Here is a 27,591-nt window from a genome sequence, read left to right as displayed (position 1 = left end):
AAAAATCCGCGCTCCTACCGGTGATGGGCGGAGGCGTAGTACTGGGCTAGACCGTGTGCTAGCGCGTACGGCCTCCTATACAACAAACAATAAAGGAAAAAAAGATCTGTGGTCGTACACCACTCACGGCTGTAGCCGCGCGCTGAAATAGAAGCAGCGAGCAAATGGTGCAGATACCTGCAGATAGTGTTAGCGAAATACAGAAACAGAGATTAATAAACAATGCATATAATCACAATAATTGCCGTAATAAATGTACATACCTGTACAGTGGGTCCCTAACAAACGACACCCTCCCCTTCGACTTGTCGTGCTCCCAATGATTCTCCCCCGCAATCACCTGCCAAAACCCTACAAGAGTGGGTTTGTCAACCACCACTAGCCCCGCTGTGTAAACCTCAGTCTCGATCTCCCCCTGCATGTATAAACCACAATGCACCGTAAACTCTGCTAGCGTCATCGAACGCATAACGCCAGCGAGCCTGAAAGAAACCTCAGGCGGAGGGGGAGCACCTGGGTGCGGAAGCGGCACTGGGACCCCAGGAGCGTGAAATGTGAATGACGAAAGGAACTCGACCAGCAGCTCCCTGTAGGTCGGCGTGTGCGCCAAATCAAAAAGACGATGCCACGGCAAATCGACAGGTATAAACCGACGCACTCTCGGCGTCTCAGCAATCCCATCTATCGCATCCCAGTCGATCGCTGCATGCGATCCAATGTGCATCCTCCTAAGCTTCTGGCAATGACGGGCGGCATCGGTGCCGTCGGGAAACTCTAGATACGGATGCCCCTGTAGCGTATCTAGAGGCGGCCGTCGTCTCCGTCGTGGACCCTGCTGAATCGGCTGACCCCCCGGCGGTGCCCCATGAAGCTCTACGTGAATGTCATCGACCTGAATCATATCGTCCTCCATAATCAATCTGCAATTAAATACCGTATACGTATAAAAACAATAATAAATAAATAAATAAATAATAACAATAATAATAATAACATTAATAATAATAATATTAATAATAATAATAATTAATAAATAATAATAATATTTATAATAATAATAATTAATAAATAATAATAATATTAACAACAATAATAATAATAACAATAATAATAATATTAATAATAATAATAATATTAATAATAATAATAATAATATTATTAACAATAATAATAATAATAACAATAATAATAATAATATTAATAATAATAATACATAATATTAACAACAACAACAATAACAACAACAACAATAATAATAATAATAATAATAATAATAATAATAATAATTAATAATAATAATTAATAAACAATAATAATAATAATAATAATAATAATATTAATAACAATAATAAATGATAATAATAATAACATTAATGATAATAATAATAAACAATATTAATAATAATAATAATAATAAAAAGAATAATAATAACTATAATAATAACATTAATAACTAAAAAAAAAGTTTCAGAGCCTCGTATAGCCCTCGTATAGGGCTATACTCGGCGTCCTGTTCTACCTGCTTCATCTTCAACCTTTGATTCAAACCCCCAAAACCCAACAAAAACCAAATTTCAGGGCAAACCTACGGTCTAAAGGCAAAAACGAGGTAAAAATACTAAACTACGAGATGAAATACGTACCAGTGATGCTTCAAATTTTCGAAAATACGGTCGAAATACTAATCCGAGGCGTATAGCAGTGTGTGCTCCGTATATATGTTTGTTTTTTGTTTGGGGGTGATAACCAGGGTCGTCTAGGCCCCGCCAGCCTTATACGAGGCACAGACGACTCGTACAGACCTATACGCGTCGTCTAGCCTTTTTGTTAAATGACTATTTTGCCCCTGTATAGCCCACAGTATAGGCATTATTCAGAGGCAAAATGGTAATTAACCAATCCAAAAAGATATTTCTGGAGTGGTTAATTACCATTTTGCCCCTGACTAAGGCCTATACTGGGGGCTTTACAGGGGCAAAATGGTCATTCAATAAACATTTTTTAATAATTAAAAAAGGAAAAAGTGTAAAAGTTGCCGCCTCAGTTGTATGGGTCGTATAGATCTATACGCGTCGTCCAGCTTTTTAAATTACCTTTAAGCCCCTGTTAAAGGGCTATACTGGGGACTTTCAGGGGTATATTAGTAATTAACATAAAATATTTTCAAAATTCAAATTTAAAAAAAAAGAATTGTTACCGCCCCATTAGACTACACGTACAGGTCTATACGAATCGTCATTTTTCAAAAAATTCAAATTTTGATATTCAAATATTCAAATTTTCAAAAACCCGCTCAAATAGACGACCCGTATAGATCTATACGAGGCGTCTGGTGAAGGTAGAATGACTTTTTAGCCCCTGAAATAAGCCTAGATTGGGGACATATCAGGGGCTAAATGGTCTTTCGGTCAATCATATACGACACGTCTAGCTCTATACGAGTCGTATATTTGTAATTTTTTTATAAAAATGTTATTAACCTGTTTTAATGAATTCTAATTATAGAATAATGATAGAAATTATAATAAAAATTATAGAAATTGTAGAAAATTATAGGAATTAATACAAAAAAATACTATTAATTACAAAAAATACTTTTAATTACAAAAATATACTATTAATTACAAAAATCATTCTTCCGTACAACTATCTATGTAATTAAGATTGGGGTTTGATCTTGGCGGAGGATTCATTATCGATGTATACCATTCTAGACGTGGCAAGTACATATCTTCCCATTGTTCCGTATGGAGTCTTCGGTGGGTCAACCATAGCCCGTGTGCTGGTGGCATAGGATAATCCCCTTCCAGCTTAACATGTATGAAGTGGTTCTCGTTAACATGTGTAAGCGTTATGAATAATGGTTGTTGATTAGCCGGAGGACTTAGTATCGGGAAGTAAGTGGAACTCGCACCCATAGTTGTCGTTAACAGGTGCACCCCGATACCGTACGTTTGTGCAATAAGAAGTCCTGCTAAGGGGAAGTCCATCCAGTTATCCTCCCCACAACTGGACACTAAATTCCAAATTAGGCCCTGACGATGCCTGTAAAAGTAGCCTTCATCCTATGCTTCAAATATTGGGAACCAGATCGATTCGTTCTGATCCATTTCTTGGACAAGGTCCCTTCGAATGAGCCCCCATGAACTCTGATCCATACCTAAGCCCACAGCCACAGACCGAAACCCACAATGAACGTCCGGCATCACATCTCGTATGCACGAGACGTGCATATGAAACACTGGTGGAATGGCAGACTTAAACCGTTCGATGATTCCCACGTACTCGTCCCCAATGATTAAAGGAAAACCATGATCATCTCATGTCTCTTTCTTCTTAGAACTCTTTGAACGACTTAGGCTCGCTTTGGGTTTTTGGGACCTTATAACCGACTGTTGAGAGGCCTGTGACGGAACGTACGAGCTGTGGCAAGGTTTATCATACTTACTTTGTCGGGAACCTTCAAAGCACGTGTTTGCATCACCGAAGGAGCTTCTTCTCAATTCTTCATCTATACGAGAGGCCTCGTCCAACCTTTGTTGTACCTGCTTTGTTGTTGGTCGGCCACGAGTATTTTGTTGGACAACCGGTGGTTTCTTGGTAGATTTCTTTGGAGTCAACACCGCTTTAATCTTTGACATCAGGATTTTTTGCTGAGCTGGGGGGTGCGAATCTAATTGTTATCTAACAATATTTAGCTCTTCGACCACGTCAACGTTATCGTTTATCAATTTACAACTTTGGAAGTTACGTTTCCGCCAGAAGACCTTTATGTCTTCGAGTTGAATCGGACGCTCTGCACGGTTAAAAACAACATTGTTTAAGTCACATGATTAACGGAAATATATCACACAAGTTTTGTACGTTTAACAATTATTACCTTCACACATGTACTTTTCTATCCTACAAGCACAGGGCAACCCACAGCTGTACCACATTTTGCAACCACATGATGAATGAAAGCGCTCCAAGACATCTAGCTTCCTAATTGCCTATCCCCTCAACAATTCAAGGGCTGTATGGGATACTTTTCCAAGTAGGTGTTGAAACATCGGGTGTTTGTGGTGGTTCATTCTTTTTTCGATGCTTTCTCGAAAAGTCTTCCTTATTTCACCGAACGATGTCTCAACTATATCCCGGACACAACCAACTACACGGTCCATCGAGCTCCTATCTAGGACGTATCTCTTTAAGTTGGCGTGTTGGCTCTCAACTCGGTTTGTGGTACGATTACCAACGTTGCGCCTCTTATCAGTCCACGTAAAGACGAACCTCTCCTTATAGTCTTTTAGCCAGTTATCGTACACGTAATTGAAGACTCCTAAAAAGTAAAAATAATTTAATAAAATTTGCATAGGTGAGTCGTATGTTATTAGAAAAACTTACTAGAACGTTTGCACTCCACAAGTCGCTTTCGCATGTTGCGCAAGTGGTACTCGTAGATGGGTATGGATGGAGACTCAATCAATGTCCCCCAGAATGACAAAAATTTCTCCCAGTCTTCGTCTGTGAAGGCACCCTTGCAGTGCTTCATAACATTCTGTTGTATGTGCCACCTGCAAAGAAGCCTGGAGGCGTCTGGAAATACTTTAGCACACGCGCCCATAAGGGCTAGGTCTCTATCCGTTAAAATCACACGTGGCTCTATACATTCATCCAACATTGACTTGACCCTCTCTAGCACCCACACAAAGTTATCACCCCGTTCTTTACTAACAACGGCATGCGCGATAATAAACGATTTGTTGGTAGGCGTCACACCAACAATCTGGATAAATGGCATATTGTATATGTTCGTTTTGTACGTCGCATCGATCAGCATGACGTGGGGGAATGCACGCCACATGTCTCTCGAGTACCGATGAAGAAAGAAGATCTCCGTTACGATCTCTGTTCCGGGTTCCTCCCGTGTCTCGTAAATAAAGTCGTTGTTTATCAGCATGCTTTCTAGTGACGGCATGGGAGTCAATCCTTGTCTTTGTTCGGCTCTAATCTTCGCCACAACGTTTTGAACGTCTTTCTGAACATGAAACCTGTCGGGGTTCTGCTTCCTTAACGTTTGAAATATTTTGCGCGGCTCCATGTTTTGAGTTGTCAGCTGTTCGATCAGTTTCATTTCGCTTGGAGTAAACCTTCGCACAAACGCGTGGGCCGACAGGTCCTCACAAAGTTCGTGGTTATGTTCAATTGTTCCGTCTTTTATCTCCCAGGTTTCATACGGGTGGTTTCGGACAGCTAGCAGGTAATACGGGCAACCGGTTTTTTTGCTTCCAGCTTTTCTAAGTGTTGCTGTAGTCTGGTGCTCACCACCACGATCATATTCAAGCCATATCCTCCCGGTTCTTCCCCCGATTTTCTTTGATCGACGGGTGACAATAACGAAACCATCCGCGTTTGCTATTTCTTGTATTCGTTTCTTTAGTTCATCTAAAGAGTTGAAAACCTGTAACATCGACAATAATAATAATAATAATAATAATAATAATAATAATAATAATAATAATAATAATAATAATAATAATAATAATAATAATAAAATAATAATAATAATAAAATAATAATAATAATAATAATAAAATATTAATAAAATAGTAATTTATACCTGCTTTTTTAAGTACGGACTGTCCAGGATGGGAGGTGCCTCACCACCTTATCTACCATATCCACCATAACCACCATATCCTCCAACGTCCGGATTGTTTTGATGAACGTAAGGAGTGCCCGGGGAAATGAATTGCTGATGATCACCGTCTCTTCCGTATCCACCGTATCCACCATATCCACTATCTCCTCCTGTAACACCCTGTGTTTTCGAATGTCAAAGTCAAAGTCAAAGTCAAAGTCAAAGTCCAAGTCAACTTTGACTTCTTTGACTATAATTAGTCTATTTTATATTTTATTTGTATTATGTGGAGTAAGTGTTGATTAATCAGAATGAATCGAAGTAATCGAATGTTTAATCGACGCGAACCGATTTACGACTGTGAATAGTAGGAAGTAACAATGCGATAAAGTTAACTAATCAGTAATCAAACCGATCTAACCATCATCGAACTCGAATCTCGAATTACGCGAACTTTTGGTTGTTGTTATACGTGTGTGTGTGCCTTATGTGTTACCTGTGCGTGTTTACTTTATGTTTTGTGTGTGATCAGTCAAATCAATCGAAACTCGAATTGAAACTCGAAACTCAAAGCGAATGCAATCGAAATCGAATTATGACGAATGGTAATGTCAAGATAGTGTGAATATAGATGATTGTATGTTAGATATAGTGATTGGGACTGAAAGTAATTTGAATAGGAAACTCTATCGTACTCGTATCGTCTTCAATCGAAATCGAAATATCGAAAATCGTCGCACCGAACACTCGAACCAGGCTGTTGATCGATCAGGCTGTCAGCCAATCGAAAAGCCCAGCCGATCGAATGGACTGTCCGATCGAGCAGGCTGTCCGATCGGGATGCCTGGCCGATCGGCCAGCTCTTTCCCATTTTGGAAGCCTATAAATAGGCCTGTCATTGTCATTCTTTCCACTTTTGGAAACCCTCTGACCGACCAGCTCGTGTTCTTCACTATTTCTCAGATTTCTCTCAATCCCGATAAGATTTCATCCTAAATCTTGTACGTTTTTTTATCAATGAACGCTCCTACACCTTTCTATCTTTCAAATCTTGATTTCTAACCGTGAAATCATCAAGATCTAAGCATTCTAGGATGATGTCATCATGGTGTTCTTCAAGAACATCATGTTTTGGCCTCAACCCACCATGAATAGCTCGGATCTAACCGATTTCCACATAAACAAGCTAAGATCTATCACATATCTGAACATTTACATGGTGTGAAGGATTGAAGGAAGGATTTCCAACTTTCTTTCAACTCTATTACACTCAATGCCTTCAAACCGGTGGAAAAGGAGCTTGAGCTGACTCACCAATCATTCTAGTGGATGAGTGGTTCAAGATTCGGATTCTATCTACGAGGTTCACTGACTTCGGGCTAAACATCAAACTAGCGTTCCGAGCAGTTTACCGGCCGGACTTGGGTGATTCCTGTCCGAGCAGGGGAAACAAGTAAGAACGAAAGCTCCATGGTTTAGCTCGTTGTCAAACTACCTCAAATCATGTCAAATAACCAAAACAACCAAGTGTTAGACGAACAGGACGACCAGGTCAGGATGCTGACCGAACGGTTAGGCTGTCCGAACGGACAGCCCAACCGATCGAACATGTCAGCCGATCGACCGGGCCAGCCGATCGGCTAGCAAGTGGCCCCCATACTTTGACAATTCCATGAAGTATAGTATTGAACGAGGTGATGTCCGATCGAACGAACCGGTTGGTAAACATTACTCATCGGATCATGAGATACTATGCTTCAACCCTTAATCGATTTACAACTCGTAGTAGTACGGAGTGCAACCCGATCGAACATGTTGTTCGATCGAACTGGTGACCTCCAGCTGAGGACTGACGGGTGGTCCGTAGGACAACCCTTAAAAGGTCTAAATATATGCACATTCCATGCTTTATTCGGTTAATCGCTTGAACTTGGTAACCACTAGATGATTTGATATACAGGTGTTAAAGTGTTCAAGATGCTGGAATTAGGAAGCTTAGATGGATGTGGGAAGATGGCATAATCAAGATGTGAAGAAAATCAAGTTTTTAATGAAGAAATGAGGAAAAAGAAGATACATCACCTTAACCTACGACCTCTGCCGTAGGCTACGGCCCCCACACCAAGTGCCAAGATGTCTGCCGTAAGACAGACCCCATGTGCCGTAAGGATATGCTGAGTGCCGTAAACTACGGTACCTGGCGTAGCTTACGGCGCTGTATTGACTTTCTGGCCCTATTGACCGCCGTAAGCTACGGCAGGCGACGTAGCTTACGGCGCTGACTGATCCAATTGTGTAACCTTCGCATTTATTGGCCATTTGATGGGGATTTATGATGTCTAATCATGCAATTTCGGTTACTACTTGGCTAGAACGAGTTGGGAAGTATTTGAGAGGCACTTGGGAGTAAAGAACATCATCTTGGAACTATCTAATCATCTAGTTTTCATTAGTTATTGTTGGTGATTCTTGTAAACAACAATTTCCTTCTATTTTGCTACAATGTTTGTCCAAGCCATGAGTGGCTAGGTTCTTTATGGTCATCCTAGGTTAAAGGTTTGCATGAAACAATTATGTTTTGATTCCATAATTTCTAGAATGGTAAACTCTATCTATGTCTAGTTTATCATGGTGTGTGATTGCTTATTTGTAAAGTGTTGATTCTTATGATATTCTAGTTTGAAACCATACATTCTTGGTGCCGTTGGCAATCGAGATATCATGGGTAGAATTAGGATTGGGTAAGGGTTGATTGGTCATCGGGTAACAACCTCACGTTCTAGGAATCTGAGTACTTAGTTCCCTTTCATCACAATAAGTAATTATGCATGAACTATGTCTATGTAGTTCTTTCTAGTGGATGATAGCACAATTGTTGAAGCAAACCGGAAACTTAGGATGGTCATTCGTCTCCAAATTGTTTACAAACTCAACTTTCATTTCACAAATTACTTAGTATTTTTAGTTTTAAAAACCAATCCAATCAAACCAACTCTTGAATTTCATTTCTCTTGCAATTAGATTAATTTAGTTAAATTAGATAAACTTTCAAATAACACATATTCCACAAACTCCCTGAGTTCGATACCCACTTGCCACTATCTATATAGTTGTTATTGGGATTAAATTTGATTGTGACCACGACATCACGTCAAATTTTGGCGCCGTTGCCGGGGAGTAGTGCGCAACGTGTGTTATTTTTGCTTTTCTTTTTAAGTTTGTTATTTTTCTGGTTTACGCTGGGTGTGTTAGTGTGCAGGTATTGACAGGTGCATGCGTACTAGGAGCTCTCACAAGCTATCACCATTGGCGTTTGATCCGGAAATTGAGCGAACATTAAGGGGATTAAAAAAAATGAGTTACCAAGAGAAGTACAATTACGGTGATTATTATGAATATTCCCAACTTTCATATGAAGGCCCTCAGATGTACGATCAAGACTATTATCATGCTCAGTATACATTTGATCAGTATGGTTATGAATGGGTAACCCAACAACCTACTTTGCACTATCAGTCACATAAATCTGAAAGTCTTGACGAGATGATGAGAAAGAGACACATGGTTCATGTTGAAAAAGAATTAATAAAACCTCATTTGTCAATGGAAGAACGAGTAGAACTTTTGGAATGGAAATATGATTTGTTACCAAAAGAGGTGAAAGAGATGAGGCCAGGGACGTCGATATTGGAAAAACGTCAAGCAAAACAACACTGGATATATGTGCAGATTGAACAAATGACACCTATGGGTGATGTAGAAGAAAATGTTGTGAGTCCTCCCGAACTTGAAACTGAATTATTAGGGCCAAATGAGGAATATACAATTGAAATTATTGTGGAGGAACCACCTATGGAGAGCAAAGTTGAGGGCCTTTTACTTGATGAACCAATCAAAGTTGATTACAACTCTCCGGCTGTGGTGGTTATGGAAACCAAGAGTGTTAAGGATGCATGTTTAGAAACTAGGAAGGTGGTACTTCATGATGTGGGAGATTTCATTCATAAGTTATGTTTATGGGAGAGTTTGGATTTGTTGGGCACAGAAAACGAAGTAGTGAAGTGGAGAGTAAACTACCGAGCATTTGTTGGAAATTCGGTAGGAAAATGTGGATTTAAAGAATTTTGCAAAGAAAGATGGGACGTGACAAAGCACACACACGATAGAAGAATCAAACACCGTGCTTACATCAGCAACGAAAAAGGTAAATGTGCATTGAGACCACCTTGAGACATATCAGGTACGGTCTGGCTGAAGACCTAAATTTTAGCGCTGCTTGGGAGGCAACCCAAGGTGTTTTTAGATAAGTGTGGGGAAGATGTGCGGAGAGTTGTGTGAAGGTGATGATAGGAAGTCGGATTATCTACAACATCTGTTGTGTCAAACTTCACCAGGTCAATGTACTCTTTCCTTAGTTTTGTTATGTTCTTTAGGATTAAAATATTGGTATTTGTTGTTAACAAAAAAAAAAAATTGGGGTTCGAGATGTAAAGCAAATGTTGGTGTTTTTGTTGAAAGCGATCTTTCCCTCAAAACCATACATTGGGACAATGTATCCCAAGTGTGGGGATGGGGGAAATTTTTGAGAAATTAAAAAATTTTGTAAAACCAAGCGAAAAGTGTAACAATTTGAAAACTTGATATTGTGTCATTTGACACACCGACACCCGTTCTTAGTCTTTTCTTGGTGAGAATTGAGCCACATATGAAAATTATTTCTTTGTTTGAGTGGCGGTGTGTGTAGTGTGTAAGTAGAACTTGTGTGTGAATACTTGTTAAATCCTAGAGTTAGCATGCTTTTGAAGATGATAGGGGACTTTTAGGTAGCCTCGTCTAGATGTGTGAGAGTGCGGGATTGGTGGGTTGGACCTCATACATTACATATATGAGCTTGGTATTGTGAGGGGTGGGGGTTTGGTCCATAGAAAGCCATGTTTGAGCCTTAAACCATTCGATTGAAACCCAAAGCCTACTTCTTATATAAATTATACCCTATTGAGATGACTCGGTTTAGGAATTTAGTTTGTGATTGTTGATGTTCTTGTATATATTGTTGAGTTTTATGTGTTATGAAAAAAAAATGAAAAAAAAGAAAAAAAAAGGAAAAAAAAATATTTAGTTGTAAAAGAAGTTGTGTGTATAGTTGATGTTTGCTTTGTTTAGTAGTAGAAATAAAAACCTGGTCTAATCAATTAGCTCTTGCATATGTATTCCACCATTTTCCTACCTTTGCACCTAGCCCCGTTACAACCCGTAAGTTCCTTTGATTCAAAAGCATGCTAAATATTTGTTAGGAGGAAACTTGATTCTCATACAAGCTTATTGTCGCACACGCACACATACACGCGTTGAGTGGTTTAGCATAACATGCTAATTTTTCTTGTCACCGAGAGTTGTGTGAGGGGTGTGTCTTGCGGTATGATTGAAAGTTAGTAAAAGGACGGCACTTTAGCTTGGTTTGCACCATTGGTCTCTTGTGGTTGAAAATATTTTTTGAATAGGTTGCTTGGGACAAGCAACGGGTAAGTGTGGGGATGTGACGGGTGGTCCGTGGGACAACCCTTAAAAGGTCTAAATATATGCACATTCCATGCTTTATTCGGTTAATCGCTTGAACTTGGTTCCCACTAGATGATTTGATATACAGGTGTTAAAGTGTTCAAGATGCTGGAATTAGGAAGCTTAGATGGATGTGGGAAGATGGCATAATCAAGATGTGAAGAAAATCAAGTTTTTAATGAAGAAATGAGGAAAAAGAAGATACAGCACCGTAACCTACGGCCTCTGTCGTAGGCTACGGCCCCCACACCAAGTGCCAAGATGTCTGCCGTAAGACAGACCCCATGTGCCGTAAGGATATGGTGAGTGCCGTAAGCTACGGTACCTGGCGTAGCTTACGGCGCTGTATTGACTTTCTGACCCTATTGACCGCCGTAAGCTACGGCATGCGACGTAGCTTATGGCGCTGACTGATCCAATTGTGTAACCTTCGCATTTATTGGCCATTTGATGGGGATTTATGATCTCTAATCATGCAATTTCGGTTACTACTTGGCTAGAACGAGTTGGGAAGTATTTGAGAGGCACTTGGGAGTAAAGAACATCATCTTGGAACTATCTAATCATCTAGTTTTCATTAGTTATTGTTGGTGATTCTTGTAAACAACAATTTCCTTCTATTTTGCTACAATGTTTGTCCAAGCCATGAGTGGCTAGGTTCTTTATGGTCATCCTAGGTTAAAGGTTTGCATGAAACAATTATGTTTTGATTCCATAATTTCTAGAATGGTAAACTCTATCTATGTCTTGTTTATCATGGTGTGTGATTGCTTATTTGTAAAGTGTTGATTCTTATGATATTCTAGTTTGAAACCATACGTTCTTGGTGCCGTTGGCAATCGAGATATCATGGGTAGAATTAGGATTGGGTAAGGGTTGATTGGTCATCGGGTAACAACCTCACGTTCTAGAAATCTGAGTACTTAGTTCCCTTTCATCACAATAAGTAATTATGCATGAACTATGTCTATGTAGTTCTTTCTAGTGGATGATAGCACAATTGTTGAAACAAACCGGAAACTTAGGATGGTCATTCGTCTCCAAATTGTTTACAAACTCAACTTTCATTTCACAAATTACTTAGTATTTTTAGTTTTAAAAACCAATCCAATCAAACCAACTCTTGAATTTCATTTCTCTTGCAATTAGATTAATTTAGTTAAATTAGATAAACTTTCAAATAACACATATTCCACAAACTCCCTGTGTTCGATACCCACTTGCCACTATCTATATAGTTGTTATTGGGATTAAATTTGATTGTGACCACGACATCACGTCAAGGACTCACTTTGGAGGTTCCTAACCGATCGGTTAAGCCGGCCGATCGAACAGACCGTTCGATCGATCGACCTGAAAGGTAAGGACACTTCAGTGTTCTCAAATACTACAACGAAAACTTCAAAAGGTCAAACCATCATATACGAACACATCCTATTCAAAGGAAGAAACAATCCACTCGAACAGTCCAGCCAATCGAGCCTGCTGGCCGATCGATCCCTTTTTGCTTTTAGCACTTTTGGGTGTTACATACATTACTTATATCAAAACACAATCGATCACACTACTCAAACTATTTGAACGCTAACCGTTTCGCATGTATTATGTGACTAAATGAATGCTTGTTGTTATGTTTACACGTGGAACGCTGTCTACCTGCCTTAACGACGTAGTACTATAGTTTGGACTCAGCACCCGTTCACACGGGGGTTGTTAAGGACAATTACTTGCATGGATTATGGTGGTAATCATGTATTGCGAACTGTCTCGGACAGTCAACCCGCAGTCATTGGTATCGATAGATCCATGTCGATAATTAACATGCTTCGTTTTCTTCTGTGTACGTGCTGGTTATGCGTAAACTATTCGAACTCTATATGCTATTATCAAACTTGTATGCTCACCTTTACATTATATGTATTGACTTTATTTTAACGTATGTGACAGGTGTTTAAGATGTTTGCTTGCTAGGAAAGCGAGGCTAGAATAAAGCTCTAGAGGCCCCCAAAAAATAGTTGTCTGTCAGGAACAAGCGTCTAGAGCATAGTTGTCTGTAGATCTTGTCCGACTGGGTCTTTAGGAGCATTTGAACAATATTTATTTGTTTTTATTTAAATCTGAGTTGTCGAAACAGAATATTTGACTAGATGTTATTTGTAATAATTTGTTTTGCCATTTGAGGCACGGTATGGGACGTGTTATACAAATTGAATGGTAATGATAGTTGTTATGGAAACTTCTGGACAATCTGTTTCGCTCAGTGCCATGCCCCGATGATTCCGCCATCGGTTGGGGTGTGACACCTCCGTATCCACCGTCTCCTCCGTATCCACCGTCTCCTCCGTATACACCGTTTCCTCCGTATCCACCAGCATGGTATGAGTCATCTACATGGGTTGTTTCATCAACAGGAGGATGCTTGTTCAAATCCAGAAACAAGCTGTTTTGTTTCCTTGTATACTAGACACAACCTCCTCTTGCTCATTAGAATCGGGAACGCCAGACTCCTCCAAAATAGACAACCGTATCATCATTAGTAAATAATAAACTAAAACAACAAGTAATTAAAACATTTAAGCTAATAACTATTACCGGAACGCTTTCGTGCCCCCAGTTGTCGCTAGAATACTACCCGAAGATATAGTTGTCGTCCCAATATGATGACATTTCAATACTCCGGGATGATAAGAACACAAATACAAACAACAAGAGTGTCTTTCGAATAAATACAAGAAGAAACAGAATGTGTGAATGTGAGTGTTTGTTGAATGCTCGGGTGTGGACCAAGAATGCACTGTATGTTGCATTTTATGTGAGATATAGACGCCTCGTATAGCTCTTGACTCCCCGTATGCCTTTAAGTCATGTCAGACACATAGTCTCATCATAGTCAAATCAGTCAGCAAGACGCCTCGTATAGACCTATACGAGGCGTCTAAGCACCCTCATATTGGTCCTCGTACAGGCCTAGACTCCCCGTCTGATGTGATTGATGTGACGTTGTACGAGGTGCAGAAGCTGGTCGGGAAAAGAAACCCTATACGCCTCGTATAGCCCTATACGAAACGTCTAGAAAGGTATGGAAATAGGCATTAAGGTGTGTAAATATGTACACCTAAAATCAATTGTAAAAGAGATGCAACATCTCCTAAAAAATATATATAAAATAAAAATAAAAACCAAACTCACCACTCATCACTCACTTTATAACCCATAGAAAACACACAAAATAAACGAAATAACAATGGACTACTACTTCCTTCTCTCTCTTCTCTTCACATTCTCTCTCTCTACACTTACATTCTTCCTCCTCCGACGAGTCACCACCACCGCCACCCGCCGGAAAACCCACCATCCTCCAGGAACCGTCGGTTTACCATTCATCGGAGAAACACTCCAACTCATATCCGCTTACAAAACCGAGAACCCTGAACCCTTTATCGACTCACGTGTTAAAAAATACGGGACCGTCTTCACAACACATGTCTTCGGTGAGCGAACCGTTTTCTCAGCTGACCCGGAAACCAACCGGTTCATTTTGCAGAATGAGGGCCGGTTGTTCGAGTCGAGTTACCCCGGTTCGATAGCAAACTTGGTTGGGAAACACTCTTTGTTGTTCATGAGAGGTTGTCTTCATAGACGAATGCATTCTTTGACCATGAGCTTTGCTAACTCTACTATTATTAAGGACCATTTGTTGGTTGATATAGACCGGTTGGTCCGGCTCAACTTGGATTCGTGGACCGGTCGGGTTCTACTCATGGAGGAAGCAAAGAAGGTACTTATTTTACTTATTAGTCACTAACTCCTTTTTATGTTGTTGCAATAAATTTGGTGTCCTTTTTTTTAAACTTTTGAGTCTTGTTCTCAACCATTGAGATGTGGTTACGACACACAGCTTGTTGCCTGTTTCCCTGTCATGTTATATGTAATTTCTCGTAATCTTGGTTTGAAATTTCTGTTAGATTTGCATGTTTTTGTGATTTTTGAGTCTAAAGTCGTATATGAAAGTTGTGTTATCATATACCCACGTGTTATGATTCTTAACATATATTTTTCTTTTTAGTTTGGAAAGAGGAATATTTTAGAATTCATTTTAGAATGGTTACTAGTATCATTGTCTATCTAGATATTTTAGTTCGGTTTTTAAGTATCTTTAAACTCATTTTATTATATCATTTAAAGAAAATATTCTAATTTAAAGAAAATATTTTTTTAGTTGTACTTTTTGCATTGATTGTACTAATTTTACACAATGGACTATCGATCAATCCGGCTAAAGAAGAACATTCATGTACTCGCTCACATGGTTTCATTTTCTCTCTATTTTTAGAACAATTTAACCGTGACGTTTTATACGACAACCGACAAACTAAGATTTATTTAATTATCTGATCTTGTTGGTTAGCAGAGTATTAACAGAGCCTAACAGGTTCCCATGGTTACATGGGCGTAGCATAGTGGGAGCGGGAGGGGGCGGCCGACCCCCGGAACTTTTCGTTCACCAATGGAGAGTATTTAGCTTTCGTATAGAAATTTTTTGGTATACACGTTTTTTATCCCCCGGATTTATAGAAACTTTTTGGGTATATACATTTTTGACCCCCTGGTCGGAAATCTTAAGATTCGCCACTGCATGGTTATAAATAAGAAGTTTTAAACTTTTTTTATATATTAAACTATTAAAAGTTGTTGATATGTTTTAAAAAATATCCAAATTGTAAAGAATGAAACATGAGAATGCATAATAACATCATGTGCATGTGTTATATGTTATGATCTTATGTAGTGAGTGCTTCTCATGCTTGGAAGGTTCCATATATTCCATTCCATGTGTTCTTTCAAAAGTGTTATGGGCATAATTATTCTTGATTTGATTTGGATCAATTATGTTATCCTCAAATAAATAGGATAATAATATTTTTTTATTGATTAATTATATTATAAATTGCATAGATAACGTTTGAGTTAACAATAAAGCAACTATTGAGCATCGAGCCATGTGAGTGGACCGAGAATTTAAGGAAGATTTATATGCGAGTCATTGAAGGATTCTTCTGCATTCCTATTCCAATGTTCTCCATCACATACCGTCGTGCTATAAAGGTATTAATTAATTAAGTGTGGATATTTTTAATAAAAATAAAATAATAGTTTTTATGTAGTTTTGTTAACAAAAAGGCGAACCGTTATATTTTGTTTTTTTTTTGTTTTTGAAGGCGAGAGAAAGGGTGGCGGAGGAGTTTAGTTTAGTGGTGAGGGAGAGGAGGAGAGAGAGTGAAAGAGGGACGAAGAAAAACGACATGTTGGCGGCATTGTTTGACAGTGGAGTTGGTTTTACAGACGAAGAAATTGTGGATTTTTTGGTGTCTCTACTTGTAGCGGGGTATGACACCACATCAACTACCATGACCCTTGCAGTTAAATTCCTAACCGACACACCATTGGCTCTTGCTCAACTCAAGGTTCGGTTCGGTCTCTCTTTTTTATTTTGCTTGCTTTTAACCGTAACGTCTTTTCAATAAGTGATTTTAAGTTTAACTACTTAACTAAAATAGAGCAGCACAACTCCTTCCTTGTTCGTATCAGCATCATATTAGCTTTTTCACTACTAGTCATAACTTGTCAAATCACGAGAAATAATATGCCTCTAATGTCAAAACCATTTGTAAACTAAATTAGAAAAGACAATGAAAAAATATGTGATTGATTAATGTTGGAAAGCGTCTCACTCTCTCACCTTCGGCGTCAACAACAAAGTGGCAAACCTCTTTGCCGCACACCACGACTCGCCGAAGCCCAAGGAGTGGAAGATGTCGATTCGCCGCGTATTACCCGAAACATGCCGATCCAATTTGCCCCCTTAGAGCATTCACATCCCAACCATCAAATTATGTGAGGATGGGTTTTTATATTATAAAGGGTATAAAAAGTGGTTGTGAGTAGAGGAGAGAGAAAATGTTACTGTTCATCTGTATATTTGGGGGGACACTGTTCACCCGTTATAATTTTTTAATATGTTTTGAAAGTGATTGTGAGTTGAAGTGAGAGAAAAATGTAATGATAATATTATTTAATTGAAATGAGAGAGAAAAAGTATTTGTTTTTAGTGGAAATATATTGATATAGGAGTTGTTTTTTAGTGGAATGTATGTATAATTTAATGGTTTGGATGTGAATGCTCTTAGGGTGCTAGGAGTTTATATAAAAGTAAACTAGGCTTCATATTTTTCATAAAATTTATTCAAATTTTTTTTTAATTTTCTTTGTTCCTAATTGTTTAACAAAACTCTCCTCAAAAAGGAAATCCAATTGGAACTAAGTTACTCAAGAGTCATGATCAACGGACTTTTCTAATTCGGTAAAAGGTCATTTATTATAATATATCAAATTAAATCATTATATCCTTTTTAAGACAAAAGATGTACAAGTGAATATCACTACATAAATTTACATTTACATACACATACAAATACAAATATATATAAAAAGTAAATGAGAATGATAAATAAGACATTGTGTGGGGAAAATAAGAACCAATTAATGGTAACAAACCTACCTACTGATAGAAGAGTTGGGTTTTTCAATGAAGACTTAAGTTCAATTCTTACTTGTGTCATATTGAGGTGGATTGGATATTGGGCAATGATGGTGACAAACCCACCGAGTGGGGTTCGATCCTGAGTCACACCCCGGTTTTCATCCGTTTGTTACTTCAGCGAGGCATCTCGTATGGAGGCAGTACGGTTTTCGGGGAAACGTCGTAACCAAGTCTGACCAACCCAGCGTGGACCCGGTTAAGAAAACATAGTCTGAACAGATCTTGGTTAGAACCGCTATTTAGATGGTATGACATTGAGTCACTAAAAAAGAAAGTTACCGTTCAAAAAAAATAATGGTAAAAACATTAAAAAAAGAAACAAGAAAATCTAAAGTCAAAGATCTTTTTGTTGGCAAATGAAAAATAGTGAAATACAGACTAGAGACCAAAGAATCTGATGCAGGTTACGAAAAAAAGTATATTATGGGGGATCGTGTGGCTCGGAAATTAAGGTACATTTATCGTCCCTTATATAGGACGGCGTAACACTTCACACCTAGTTTGACCTATAAATCCATACCTTTTTCAGGAAAAAAACACTTGGATTTAGGATGTTTGAATCGAGCAATCGAGCATTAATCCTTTTTTTTTTCTATCAAACATTCAAGTTATATCGATGAAAAATATTAAACAAGCTATGTATTGAAAGCATAAAGTTATAATTTATAGTAACATATTTCAACTCGAAGTAAGAAACGAGAGGGAATTCAATGGCGGGGTCGCGTTTTCTGGTTATTGACTGATGAAAAGTAGCATGCAAATACATATATTTAGATTTGAGTTAATTACGTTTTTAGTCTATGTGGTTTGTTAAAAATAATCATTACAGGTGTGTTAGTTTAAAAAATGCTAAAATAGTCCTTGTAATTTCACTTTTGTAACAATTACAGCTCACCCTCACTGTTTTGTTGCAAAATGGTATCTCTTGAGGAACATTGACGGTCAACGGTGTTAGAAGTGGAAGACGATAGTCGGATGGTGGGGACACAAAAATATATATTAATGTAATAATAATAGACAATGGAAGAAGTTAGTGATGTAGAATTTAGTACATGTTAACATGTTAACTATGCCAAAATTAGTGATACACAACTTTTAAATATGCTCGCTTTGTCATAGTTCGTTAACAAATTTTAGAACTATGGTTTACTAATCTTTATGTAGCTTTTAAACTTCTTAAGAAGTTTTTCTTACAATTATATTTATGATTAATGTGGTTGTCAATCTTTCACAGAAAGAACAAGATGAAATTCGAGTGAGAAAGACCGACTCAGGGCCTCTCGAATGGGAAGACTATAAATCCATGCCATTCACACAATGCGTAAGAGATCTATTAAACATTATTGGCATTTCAAAAAGCGACAAATTTATTTGCGAATATGTAACTCGGATTATATATGTTACAGGTGATTAATGAAACATTGAGAGTCTCCAACATTATTAGCGGCGTTTTCAGAAGAACGATGGCAGACGTTGACATTAAAGGTTTGCTCATGAGTTCGATCCATTGTCCTACTGTATACCTATATTGTAAGGAGTGTATTGTACAACATAATCTCTCGTACCATGTTGTATAGCGCTACCCTACAACGTATATCAAACATATGTCGCTATATGTTAATAGTTTAGGATGTATATTTTTCCTAGGTTATAGAATTCCTAAAGGATCCAAAGTGTTCACTTCACTCCGGGCAGTTCATCTTGGTCAAGAAAATTTCAATGATGCTAGAGTTTTTGATCCTTGGAGATGGCAGGTACATGACCCACTCATCTCCTCTTCATTTTCCTACATATTTATAATATATATATATATATATATATATATATATATATATATATATTGAGGTTCATGTAAAAATGGCATTTTTCGTAAGAAGTGTGAGAAAGCATAGGAATTGACATGTATGCATAACGTTTTGGACTTAGGCATGATGTTTTGGGTTTTTTTTTTTTTGGCAAGAAAAACACAAAACATAACAACTTAAGACACAATGCAATGAATTCTAGGCTTAAAACTTAAAACACAATGCTTAACACTTAAACACACTACTTAACGTTCTTGGCATGGTGTTTTAAGTTTTAAGCCTAGAATTCATTGCATTGTGTCTTAAATTGTTATGTTTGGTGTTTTTTCTTTCCAAAACATGATGCATATCGATCAATTCCTATGCATTCTCACACTTTTTAAGCCTAGAATTCATTGCATTGTATCTTAAATTGTTATATTCTCATTTTTGTAAATATTTTTATAACTAGAAATCTTCAAATCCAACAAACTTCATGCCATTTGGAGGAGGGCCAAGGAGATGCCCTGGGAATGAGCTAGCCAGAGTCGCGCTCTCGGTTTTTCTTCACCATCTTGTTACTCGGTTTAGGTAAAGAATAATAACTTTTTCGCATTCGTTTCACACATGATTCTATGGTCCCAAACTTAAAACTAACTACATTTGTTTCTTCAAAGTTGGGAGCCCGCAGAAGATGATAAATTGGTGTTTTTCCCCACAACAAGAACTCAGAAGCGATATCCGATCATCGTGAAACGTCGTAGTAAAGCAATCAAGCCATGTAAAGAATTCGAAAAGGAAAGCTTGAGCGGGGCAAGATTTTGAAGTTAAGATGCGATGATATGTAACGAGAACTTCAGTATTTAAGTTTAGGATATTATATATTCACATATTGTTTTATATCCTCATTTCTCACATGAAAAAGTCATGTTGAATAGAGCTAATTCTTTTGTAAACATGTTCTAGCATATAAATCATGTTGGCCGTGCTTTGAGGTGGAGACACAAATATGGATGCTAAAATATTAACATGCATGATGATAACTTGAGTAAATTTGTTGTAATGAATTGTAATTCCTCAATGCATTTAAAGGTTGGGTAAATTAAAATAAAGTTAGCGAAACAGAAATATGGATCCAATGATATGTGTCGGATAAAGCTCCTATAGGCTTTACTACGTCACGTAAATATCATGTCAGTGTCAACTAGACATGGGCTATATTGTTAACTGGTTTGTAGTGAGATAAAGCACCATAAAGCCTCTGTCATCCTTACTCGATTGTTATTTTTAATTTTATATTTTTAAATTATTAAATATTATATAAAAAATAAGTATCACAACAATATACAAAACAAAACATTTTATTAAACTAGAATCACTAGTACAGAAATGATTAAAAGATGCGGGTAAATTGGCTATCAGATGCGGTTTTAGACCCGCATCTTATGGCAAAGCATCTTATAGCTATAAGTCAAAAGATGCGGTTCCAAAAGATGCGGTTGTAGACCCACATCTTTTGACAATTTAAGCAAAAACTATTTTTTCTCAATATAATCAAGAAATGTGGTTCTAGAACCGCATCTCTTGGGGTTTAAGCAAGAAAAATATTTTTTTTTTCAAATTTTAAGAAATTCTATTAAAATTTCTCATTATAACCAAATTATCTAAAAATGAAAATAAATATAAAAAATTAAAACCAATAAAATATAATCCAAGAATATAAATTACAAAGGTTTCAAAGTAACACAAAATTACAAAAGTTTCGAAGTAACACAAATACATATATCTCTAAAGATGAAAATGATATACTATAACTTCTTGAACCGACCCCTTCATACGTCCAACCCAAACCAACATCTTCAATTCATACTTCCAACTAGAATCGTAGAAATTACCTAACAAAACATAATACTAAATTAATATAATGAAGCTTACAAGTACATATGAAATTGAACAAATTCTTTCTCAATACAAACAAATTATTATAAGCAAAACAAACAGTTCTTGAAGATACGGCAAACACATAGCAAAAGCAATGAAAATCGAACCTTGTAGCTAAGAGATGAACAACGACTGAAAAGCATAGATGAGTGATCGTCTTCATGAAGTTAGGTTTTTGAGTTTTGACTCTTCAATTTTTGCTTGAAACACTAAAACAACCGCCACTTTTCATGCTTTCCGATTGATTCAAGAGTTCAGGAGTTCATGTTCCAATTGAAACCCAAATTACAATACTTGTTTTTTTTTTTTAATTTATGGGCCCTTTTAAAGTGGGGGGCAAAGCCCTTCCTTGACTTCTATCCCCCTCGAGTCAGCTCTGATTAGCCACGCCCCAAAACAATAACCTACAATAGCATAACATACGCTTAATATTAGCATAAATCATGACAGTAATAAATGGAAAAAGAAGAAACTTACTATACAGACAAGTTACAAGAAGATTACATTAGTCTAGAAAACATATTTGCAAAACACAATATCAGCGTCTTCAAGCGCCTTAGAGAGATTATCACCACCAAAATCAGCAACTTCAAGTGCCTTTTTACCCCCAACAATGCAATACCTCAAACACCTAACCAATAACAAGAGAACAAATAGCAATTTATTCGCTCAATTTATTATTAATCCATCTACACTACCACCACAACAATCTATATCAGCTTATTTCATAACATAATGTTGTTATAAATTAATTTCATGTTACTGTCCTCTAACTGTGACCACATGAATTGAGGATCAGTTTCAATGATTTTAACACTATCATCCTCTATTAGATGACATTTTTTATTGAGATACGAGTATACAACTAAATTAAATTCGACAAGTGTTAGAGCTTAACAAAATAATAATGCATATACACACATATTAACCTGACAAATACATACACAAAAATATACTAGTACATATGTATACCTAGACGAACAGATACAAATAAATACAACATGAAGAACCATTAATCACAAAGAGTGTTTAGATAAAGGATATCCTTCTTGAGAAACAACCATCCATAACAAGATCACAACACTCTAACTTAGATTCGCAGAAAGAAAAACCCTACCATTTTGTTAAATTCAAGGCGATCCACTAACAGACAAGTTAAATATCCCCAAATTTAAAAATGAGACGGATCTATTAACTAGGTAAATAAGAGAATCGCGATACAAATTCTGAAAGTTAGAAACATCAAACACATACACACCAATCAAGAAAACAGTTTGCTTCTAAGTTGAAGAGAAAAACATGGTATTTTCTTATTATTGATCAACTATCATTCTTCATGCTTAGAATAAGACGAACCTGGATAATCTGGAAAGTGATAACCCTGTATTTTGTAAGAAGAACCTGGATAAGTGAAACTAAGTTCAATTAGGTCGTTAAAAGCTAAAATAAAACCCTAGATTTTGCACATTGTAACGGGTTTAATCAAGGGGGTTTAACCTGGTGGTTCGAATTGGAGGAGGTGCGTCAGTGGTGTCGCGTGGCGATGGATCGAGAAGGAGCCGGGAGATAAAGATGACGGCAGTGGTGGTCTGACCATTGCAGAACTGATAAGAAAGAGGGGTAGAACGGGTGATGAAGATGAGTTTGAGCGGGAGATGAAAATGAGTTTGGGGTAGAGCGGGAGAACTAAAAATTTCAATAAAATTTTCACAAAACACTTGTTCATTGTTTTCCTTTTATTTATCGGCCTTTAGACCGTGGGGTATGGTGGGGCGTGTGTTACGAGCATGATGTGACACATGAACTATGGGGCATCCAAGACCAAAAACCAATTTTAAAGGGGTATGGCGGGGCGTGGCTTGGCCAGGTGTATTAAAATAAAAAAATAAAAATCTAAAATTTAAACATGGTCCGCTATGCCCTAGCCAACAAGCCAATAAGAGCCGGCCACATAGGATCGCTAGCATGCCCCACTTCCGGCCTTAAACTCCCGCCCAAGGGGCCACACTCAAACCCAAGCCCACCCGGGATGGTGACTTGGGCGTTTCTCTCCAACCCCACCCCATACCCCATAGTCTTAGCATAATCCTCATTTATGTAACAAAAAATATTATAATGTATATTAAATAATATAATATGTTTCAAAATGTAACAAAAAGTGTTATATAAGGGTCTACATATTCACACACTTAGGGCTAAAATGGTAAGTTGCCATTTTCTTTTTTTTTTTAATATTAAACTTCAGGGCAAGACTGAGCGTATAAGATTGTTTAAAAGACTATTATACCCTTGAGTTAGGGCTAGACTGGGGGCAACACCGGGCTAAAATGGTCTTTTGGACCACACTAAGGCTTGCCCAGTACGCAGCGTATATTTTTTATTTTGTTTTTTTTTTATTTTCTCTTTTAAGTTCAATAACACTAATATTAATTATAAAAAACACTAATATTAATTTAAAAAAAAAACTCATATTATCAAGACTGGACGTACAGGACAAGACTCGACGTCTAGGGTTGTTTAAAAAATTGTTATACCCTTAAGTTATTCTAACGTTATCAAGTCATTCTATTAGTTTATTTGAAATAACCATAATGCCCTTGTTATTAAACTACAATATAAATAAATAAAGAGATAATTATGTTTTTCGTCTCTATGGTTTGTTGAAAATAACTATTATTCAGTAGTTTAAAAATTGTCAAAATAGTACCAGTACTTTCACAACTTCCACCTTCAACTCACTAACAATGGTGATTAACAACTTCATCTATCTACTATCCTTTGCTCTAGTCTTCACTCTCTTCGTTTCTTCAAATGCATCTGGAATATCATCTGCTCCGGCTCCGCACCTTCTCCACTTAATTCATCTTCAACATCTCCCACCACTACACACACATACTTGAACGATGACCACCTCTACCACCCATTATACCTACCACCGTCATCAAACTACCACCCCTCCTACCCCCACACCCCATGGCCATCTTAGTTTAAAAAAAGCGGGAAGCGCACAAAAGCGATGAGGTCTAAAACCGATTTTTAAAAAGCGAAGCGCAAAAGCGGTGAGCTTTTCGTACGCAAAGCACAAAGTGATTATATAATTTATTTTATATAACCCATAAGTGTTTAGCATCCAATACCTATGATTTAGCTATAATTAAGCTTTATATATGTTTTAAAATGAAAAAAAAACATAAATGTATAGCATAAAAAGCCTGTTGTACAACACTCAGAAGCATAGAAACACCCCATGTACAAAAAGCGTGCGCCTCAGTTGCGCTTTAGGTCAATTTTCACCCTAAAAAGTGCGCCTCAGTTGCGCTTTATGTACATCGTGCGCCTTATGTCACGCAAGGCGATGGGGTTTGCGCCTAGATGCGCTTTGCGCTTAAGCGCGCTTAAGGCACGCTTTTTTAAACCAAGATGGCCATTATCTTCAAACAAATCATCGGCCAACTCCTTTTATACCGATAAATTCTACCCATTTCGACCACTACACCTGGCACCGCTCAGCCTTCATCTCATCCTTTCGTTTTCGGGTTAGCCTCAAGGTTTCCCATCAACGTCAATTGTGAAGGAAAAATTAGGTAGCCGGCAATTTCAGATGTGATGGGGGGAAGTTAGGAGGTCAGTGATTTCGATTCTGGTGTAACCGTTGACGGAGATAGATTTGGCGCCGGTGGAGGTGACGACGGAGATCCGGTTGACGGTGATATGATGGAAGGAAGCGGTAGTGAAACTGAGTCGTCGGAACAAAGTTGTGGAGTCGGAGCATGTGATGTTCTGGAAGGAACTAAAGAAATGGAGAGTGAAAAGTAAAATAAAGGATACTGGTACTGTTTTGGCAATTTTAAATTAATGGACTGTAATGGGTATTTTCAACAAACCACAGGGACGGAAAACGTAACTAACTCTTTATTTATTTCAAATTTAATTTTATATACAGGGGCATTATGGTCATTTCAAATAAACTAAGAGAATAACTGGATGACGTTAGTGAGGTTGAACTATAATTATTACAAAAGTGAAAGTAAAGAGACTGTTTTAGGAATGTTTAAACTAATGGATTGTATTTGTTGTTTTCAACAAACCACATGGACAAGAAAACGTAATCATCATCAGACGGTACGTTGATACGTACACTAACACATACCTGTATGTGTTAAGTATGTACTTGTATACACGTAAAAGTACGTACATATATAAATAATAGAGTTAAATGCTCGGATATCCCTGTGGTTTGCCCCTTTTTCACCTTTAGTCCCTAACTTTCTAAAATTACAGCTATAGTCCCCAACTTTTCAATTTTCGTTCCCGGATAGTCCCTGTGCCTAACATCAGTTAGTTTTCTCAGTTAAGAGGGTGTGAAATGAAAAAAATACCCTTTTCCTTAAAAAGGCCAAACTACATGGACTATCCAGGCATCTTCTTCATTTTTATTGACTATCCGGGCAGTTTTTATTTGTAAAACCCCACCACCACACTTCATTTTCAACCTCCACCCACTATCACCCTCCTCCACCATCACCGCCACAGTCACTCTCCACCAATTGTGACTACAGATCCCACCATTTTAATTTGATTAATCGCCGCTGAGATCTAAAACCAAGGCGAAAATTAGAATCGGTGAGACGGTTCAAGGGTGTGGTGAACGTGTGGTCACTGTCCACAGTACGAGTGAGGAGACGAATGATTTTGATATGAATGATGACCGTGTGTGTCCGGAAACGGACGCTATGTTCAAAGTGCATGACAAAGTTGTTGCTGAAGCGGATAGTAATCGTGAGGAAGCACTGCAAGTTACGGTGCGCCTTCTTGTGCCATCGGGTCAGATTGGTTGTATTATTGGAAAAGGTGGACAGATAGTTCAAACTATACGGTCGGATACCGCTTCTCAAATTCGGACCCTGAAGGATAATCACGTTCCCGCTTATGCATTAAGCAATGATGAACTTGTGCAGATATCTGGCGAACCGTCTAACGTTAGAACGGCACTTTTCCAAATAGCGGCTCGCCTTCATGATAATCCGTCACGTTCACAGCACTTGCTTTCATCATAAACACCTAATGTTTACCCGTCGGGTGGTTCACTTACGGGCCCGCCCGGAGGTGCATCGTTTATGGGTTTAACTCAACTACTCGGTGCTTACGGTGGATACAAGGGTGAAGGTGGTTTCTACGCGGGTCCGACGGACGAATCTTCGCTAAAGGAATTTTTCTGTCTTTGATCTGTCCAACTGCGAACATCGGTGGCGTAATCGGTAAAGGCGGTGTGGCGATTAATCAAATTAAAATGGTGGGATCTGTAGTCACCCAATTGGTGGAGAGTGACTGTGGCGGTGATGGTGGGTGGAGGTTGAAGATGAAGTATGGTGGTGGGGTTTTATAAATAAAAATGAAGAAGATGCTCGTATAGTCCGTGTGGTTTGGCCTTTTTAAGGAAAAGGGTATTTTTGTCATTTAACACCCGCTTAACTGAAAAAACTAACTGATATTAGGCACATGGACTATCCGGGAACGTAAATTGAAAAGTTGGGGACTATAGCTGTAATTTTAGAAAGTTAGGGACTAAAGGTGAAAAAAAACAAACCACAGGGACTATCCGAGCATTTAACTCTAAATAATAAGTATGTACTTGTATACATAATAAATCAATAACGAAAAATAATAATTTTTGTAATCATAAAATACATTTGTTTATTATATGAAAGTTATTTATTTGTTATTATTGTTAATACGAAAACCTTTTTTTATATCTTGTTGTTTAGTATTATTAAGGTAGTGTTTGGTATGCAGGAATGTGAGGTGGAATGGAATGGATGATTACGAGGGAATGGAGAAAAGTGTGTTTGGTTGGTCAGTGGAATGGAATCACTCATTCTAAAATGCATTCCATTTCCTCAAAATCATTCCTTCCACCACCCATGTTTTTTTTTTTTTCCATTCCATCCCCCATTGCACCATTCATCAACAACACCACAACCCACCACCTTCGCCACAACCCACCACTACCACCACCCACCACCGACGCCATCGCCGCCACCCGCCACTACCTGACCCCGACAGCCACCGCTGCCGCCGCCACC

At 37.9% G+C, this 27,591-nt stretch overlaps 2 protein-coding genes and 1 long non-coding RNA gene across 4 annotated transcripts; 2 read left to right on the top strand and 1 right to left on the bottom strand.

The window, feature by feature from the left end:
* Window positions 1–14,398: 14,398 nt before the first annotated feature.
* LOC110912986 (cytochrome P450 90A1) lies at window positions 14,399–20,630 on the top strand. Its single transcript, XM_022157840.2, has 8 exons — window positions 14,399–14,960; window positions 16,139–16,288; window positions 16,402–16,647; window positions 19,018–19,104; window positions 19,190–19,268; window positions 19,431–19,537; window positions 20,040–20,158; window positions 20,245–20,630. Exons 1-8 carry the CDS (start codon window positions 14,427–14,429, stop codon window positions 20,390–20,392), a joined length of 1,470 nt encoding a protein of 489 aa, XP_022013532.1. The 5' UTR covers window positions 14,399–14,426; the 3' UTR covers window positions 20,393–20,630.
* A 622-nt stretch (window positions 20,631–21,252) lies between these two features.
* LOC110912987 lies at window positions 21,253–23,197 on the bottom strand. Of its 2 annotated transcripts, none has more exons than XR_002578323.2 (5): window positions 23,006–23,197; window positions 22,865–22,909; window positions 21,986–22,139; window positions 21,616–21,912; window positions 21,253–21,462 (listed from the first exon to the last, which is right to left on the bottom strand). It is a non-coding gene; the product is annotated as an uncharacterized LOC110912987 (long non-coding RNA). The 2 variants fall into 2 exon arrangements; XR_002578322.2 differs by having other exon boundaries at window positions 22,013–22,139; window positions 23,006–23,191.
* Window positions 23,198–24,863: 1,666 nt separating this feature from the next.
* On the top strand, window positions 24,864–26,598 carry LOC110914642 (KH domain-containing protein HEN4). The gene is made up of 4 exons (XM_022159426.2): window positions 24,864–24,868; window positions 25,174–25,320; window positions 25,452–25,461; window positions 26,116–26,598. Exons 1-4 carry the CDS (start codon window positions 24,864–24,866, stop codon window positions 26,563–26,565), a joined length of 612 nt encoding a protein of 203 aa, XP_022015118.1. The 3' UTR covers window positions 26,566–26,598.
* Window positions 26,599–27,591: the final 993 nt, after the last annotated feature.

The sequence above is a fragment of the Helianthus annuus genome, chromosome 15 (genome assembly GCF_002127325.2).
Source record: "Helianthus annuus cultivar XRQ/B chromosome 15, HanXRQr2.0-SUNRISE, whole genome shotgun sequence".
NCBI classification, from domain to species: domain Eukaryota; kingdom Viridiplantae; phylum Streptophyta; class Magnoliopsida; order Asterales; family Asteraceae; genus Helianthus; species Helianthus annuus.
This window is presented reverse-complemented; position numbering and strand designations above follow the sequence as displayed.

Bases quoted from the DNA above. Each gene is read 5' to 3' on its own strand.
- LOC110912986 (XM_022157840.2), top strand. From the start codon at position 14,427: ATGGACTACTACTTCCTTCTCTCTCTTCTCTTCACATTCTCTCTCTCT. The intron at 19,105-19,189 runs GTAAGAGATCTA...TATATGTTACAG, and splicing joins CCATGCCATTCACACAATGC to GTGATTAATGAAACATTGAG. The intron at 19,269-19,430 runs GTTTGCTCATGA...TATTTTTCCTAG, and splicing joins GGCAGACGTTGACATTAAAG to GTTATAGAATTCCTAAAGGA.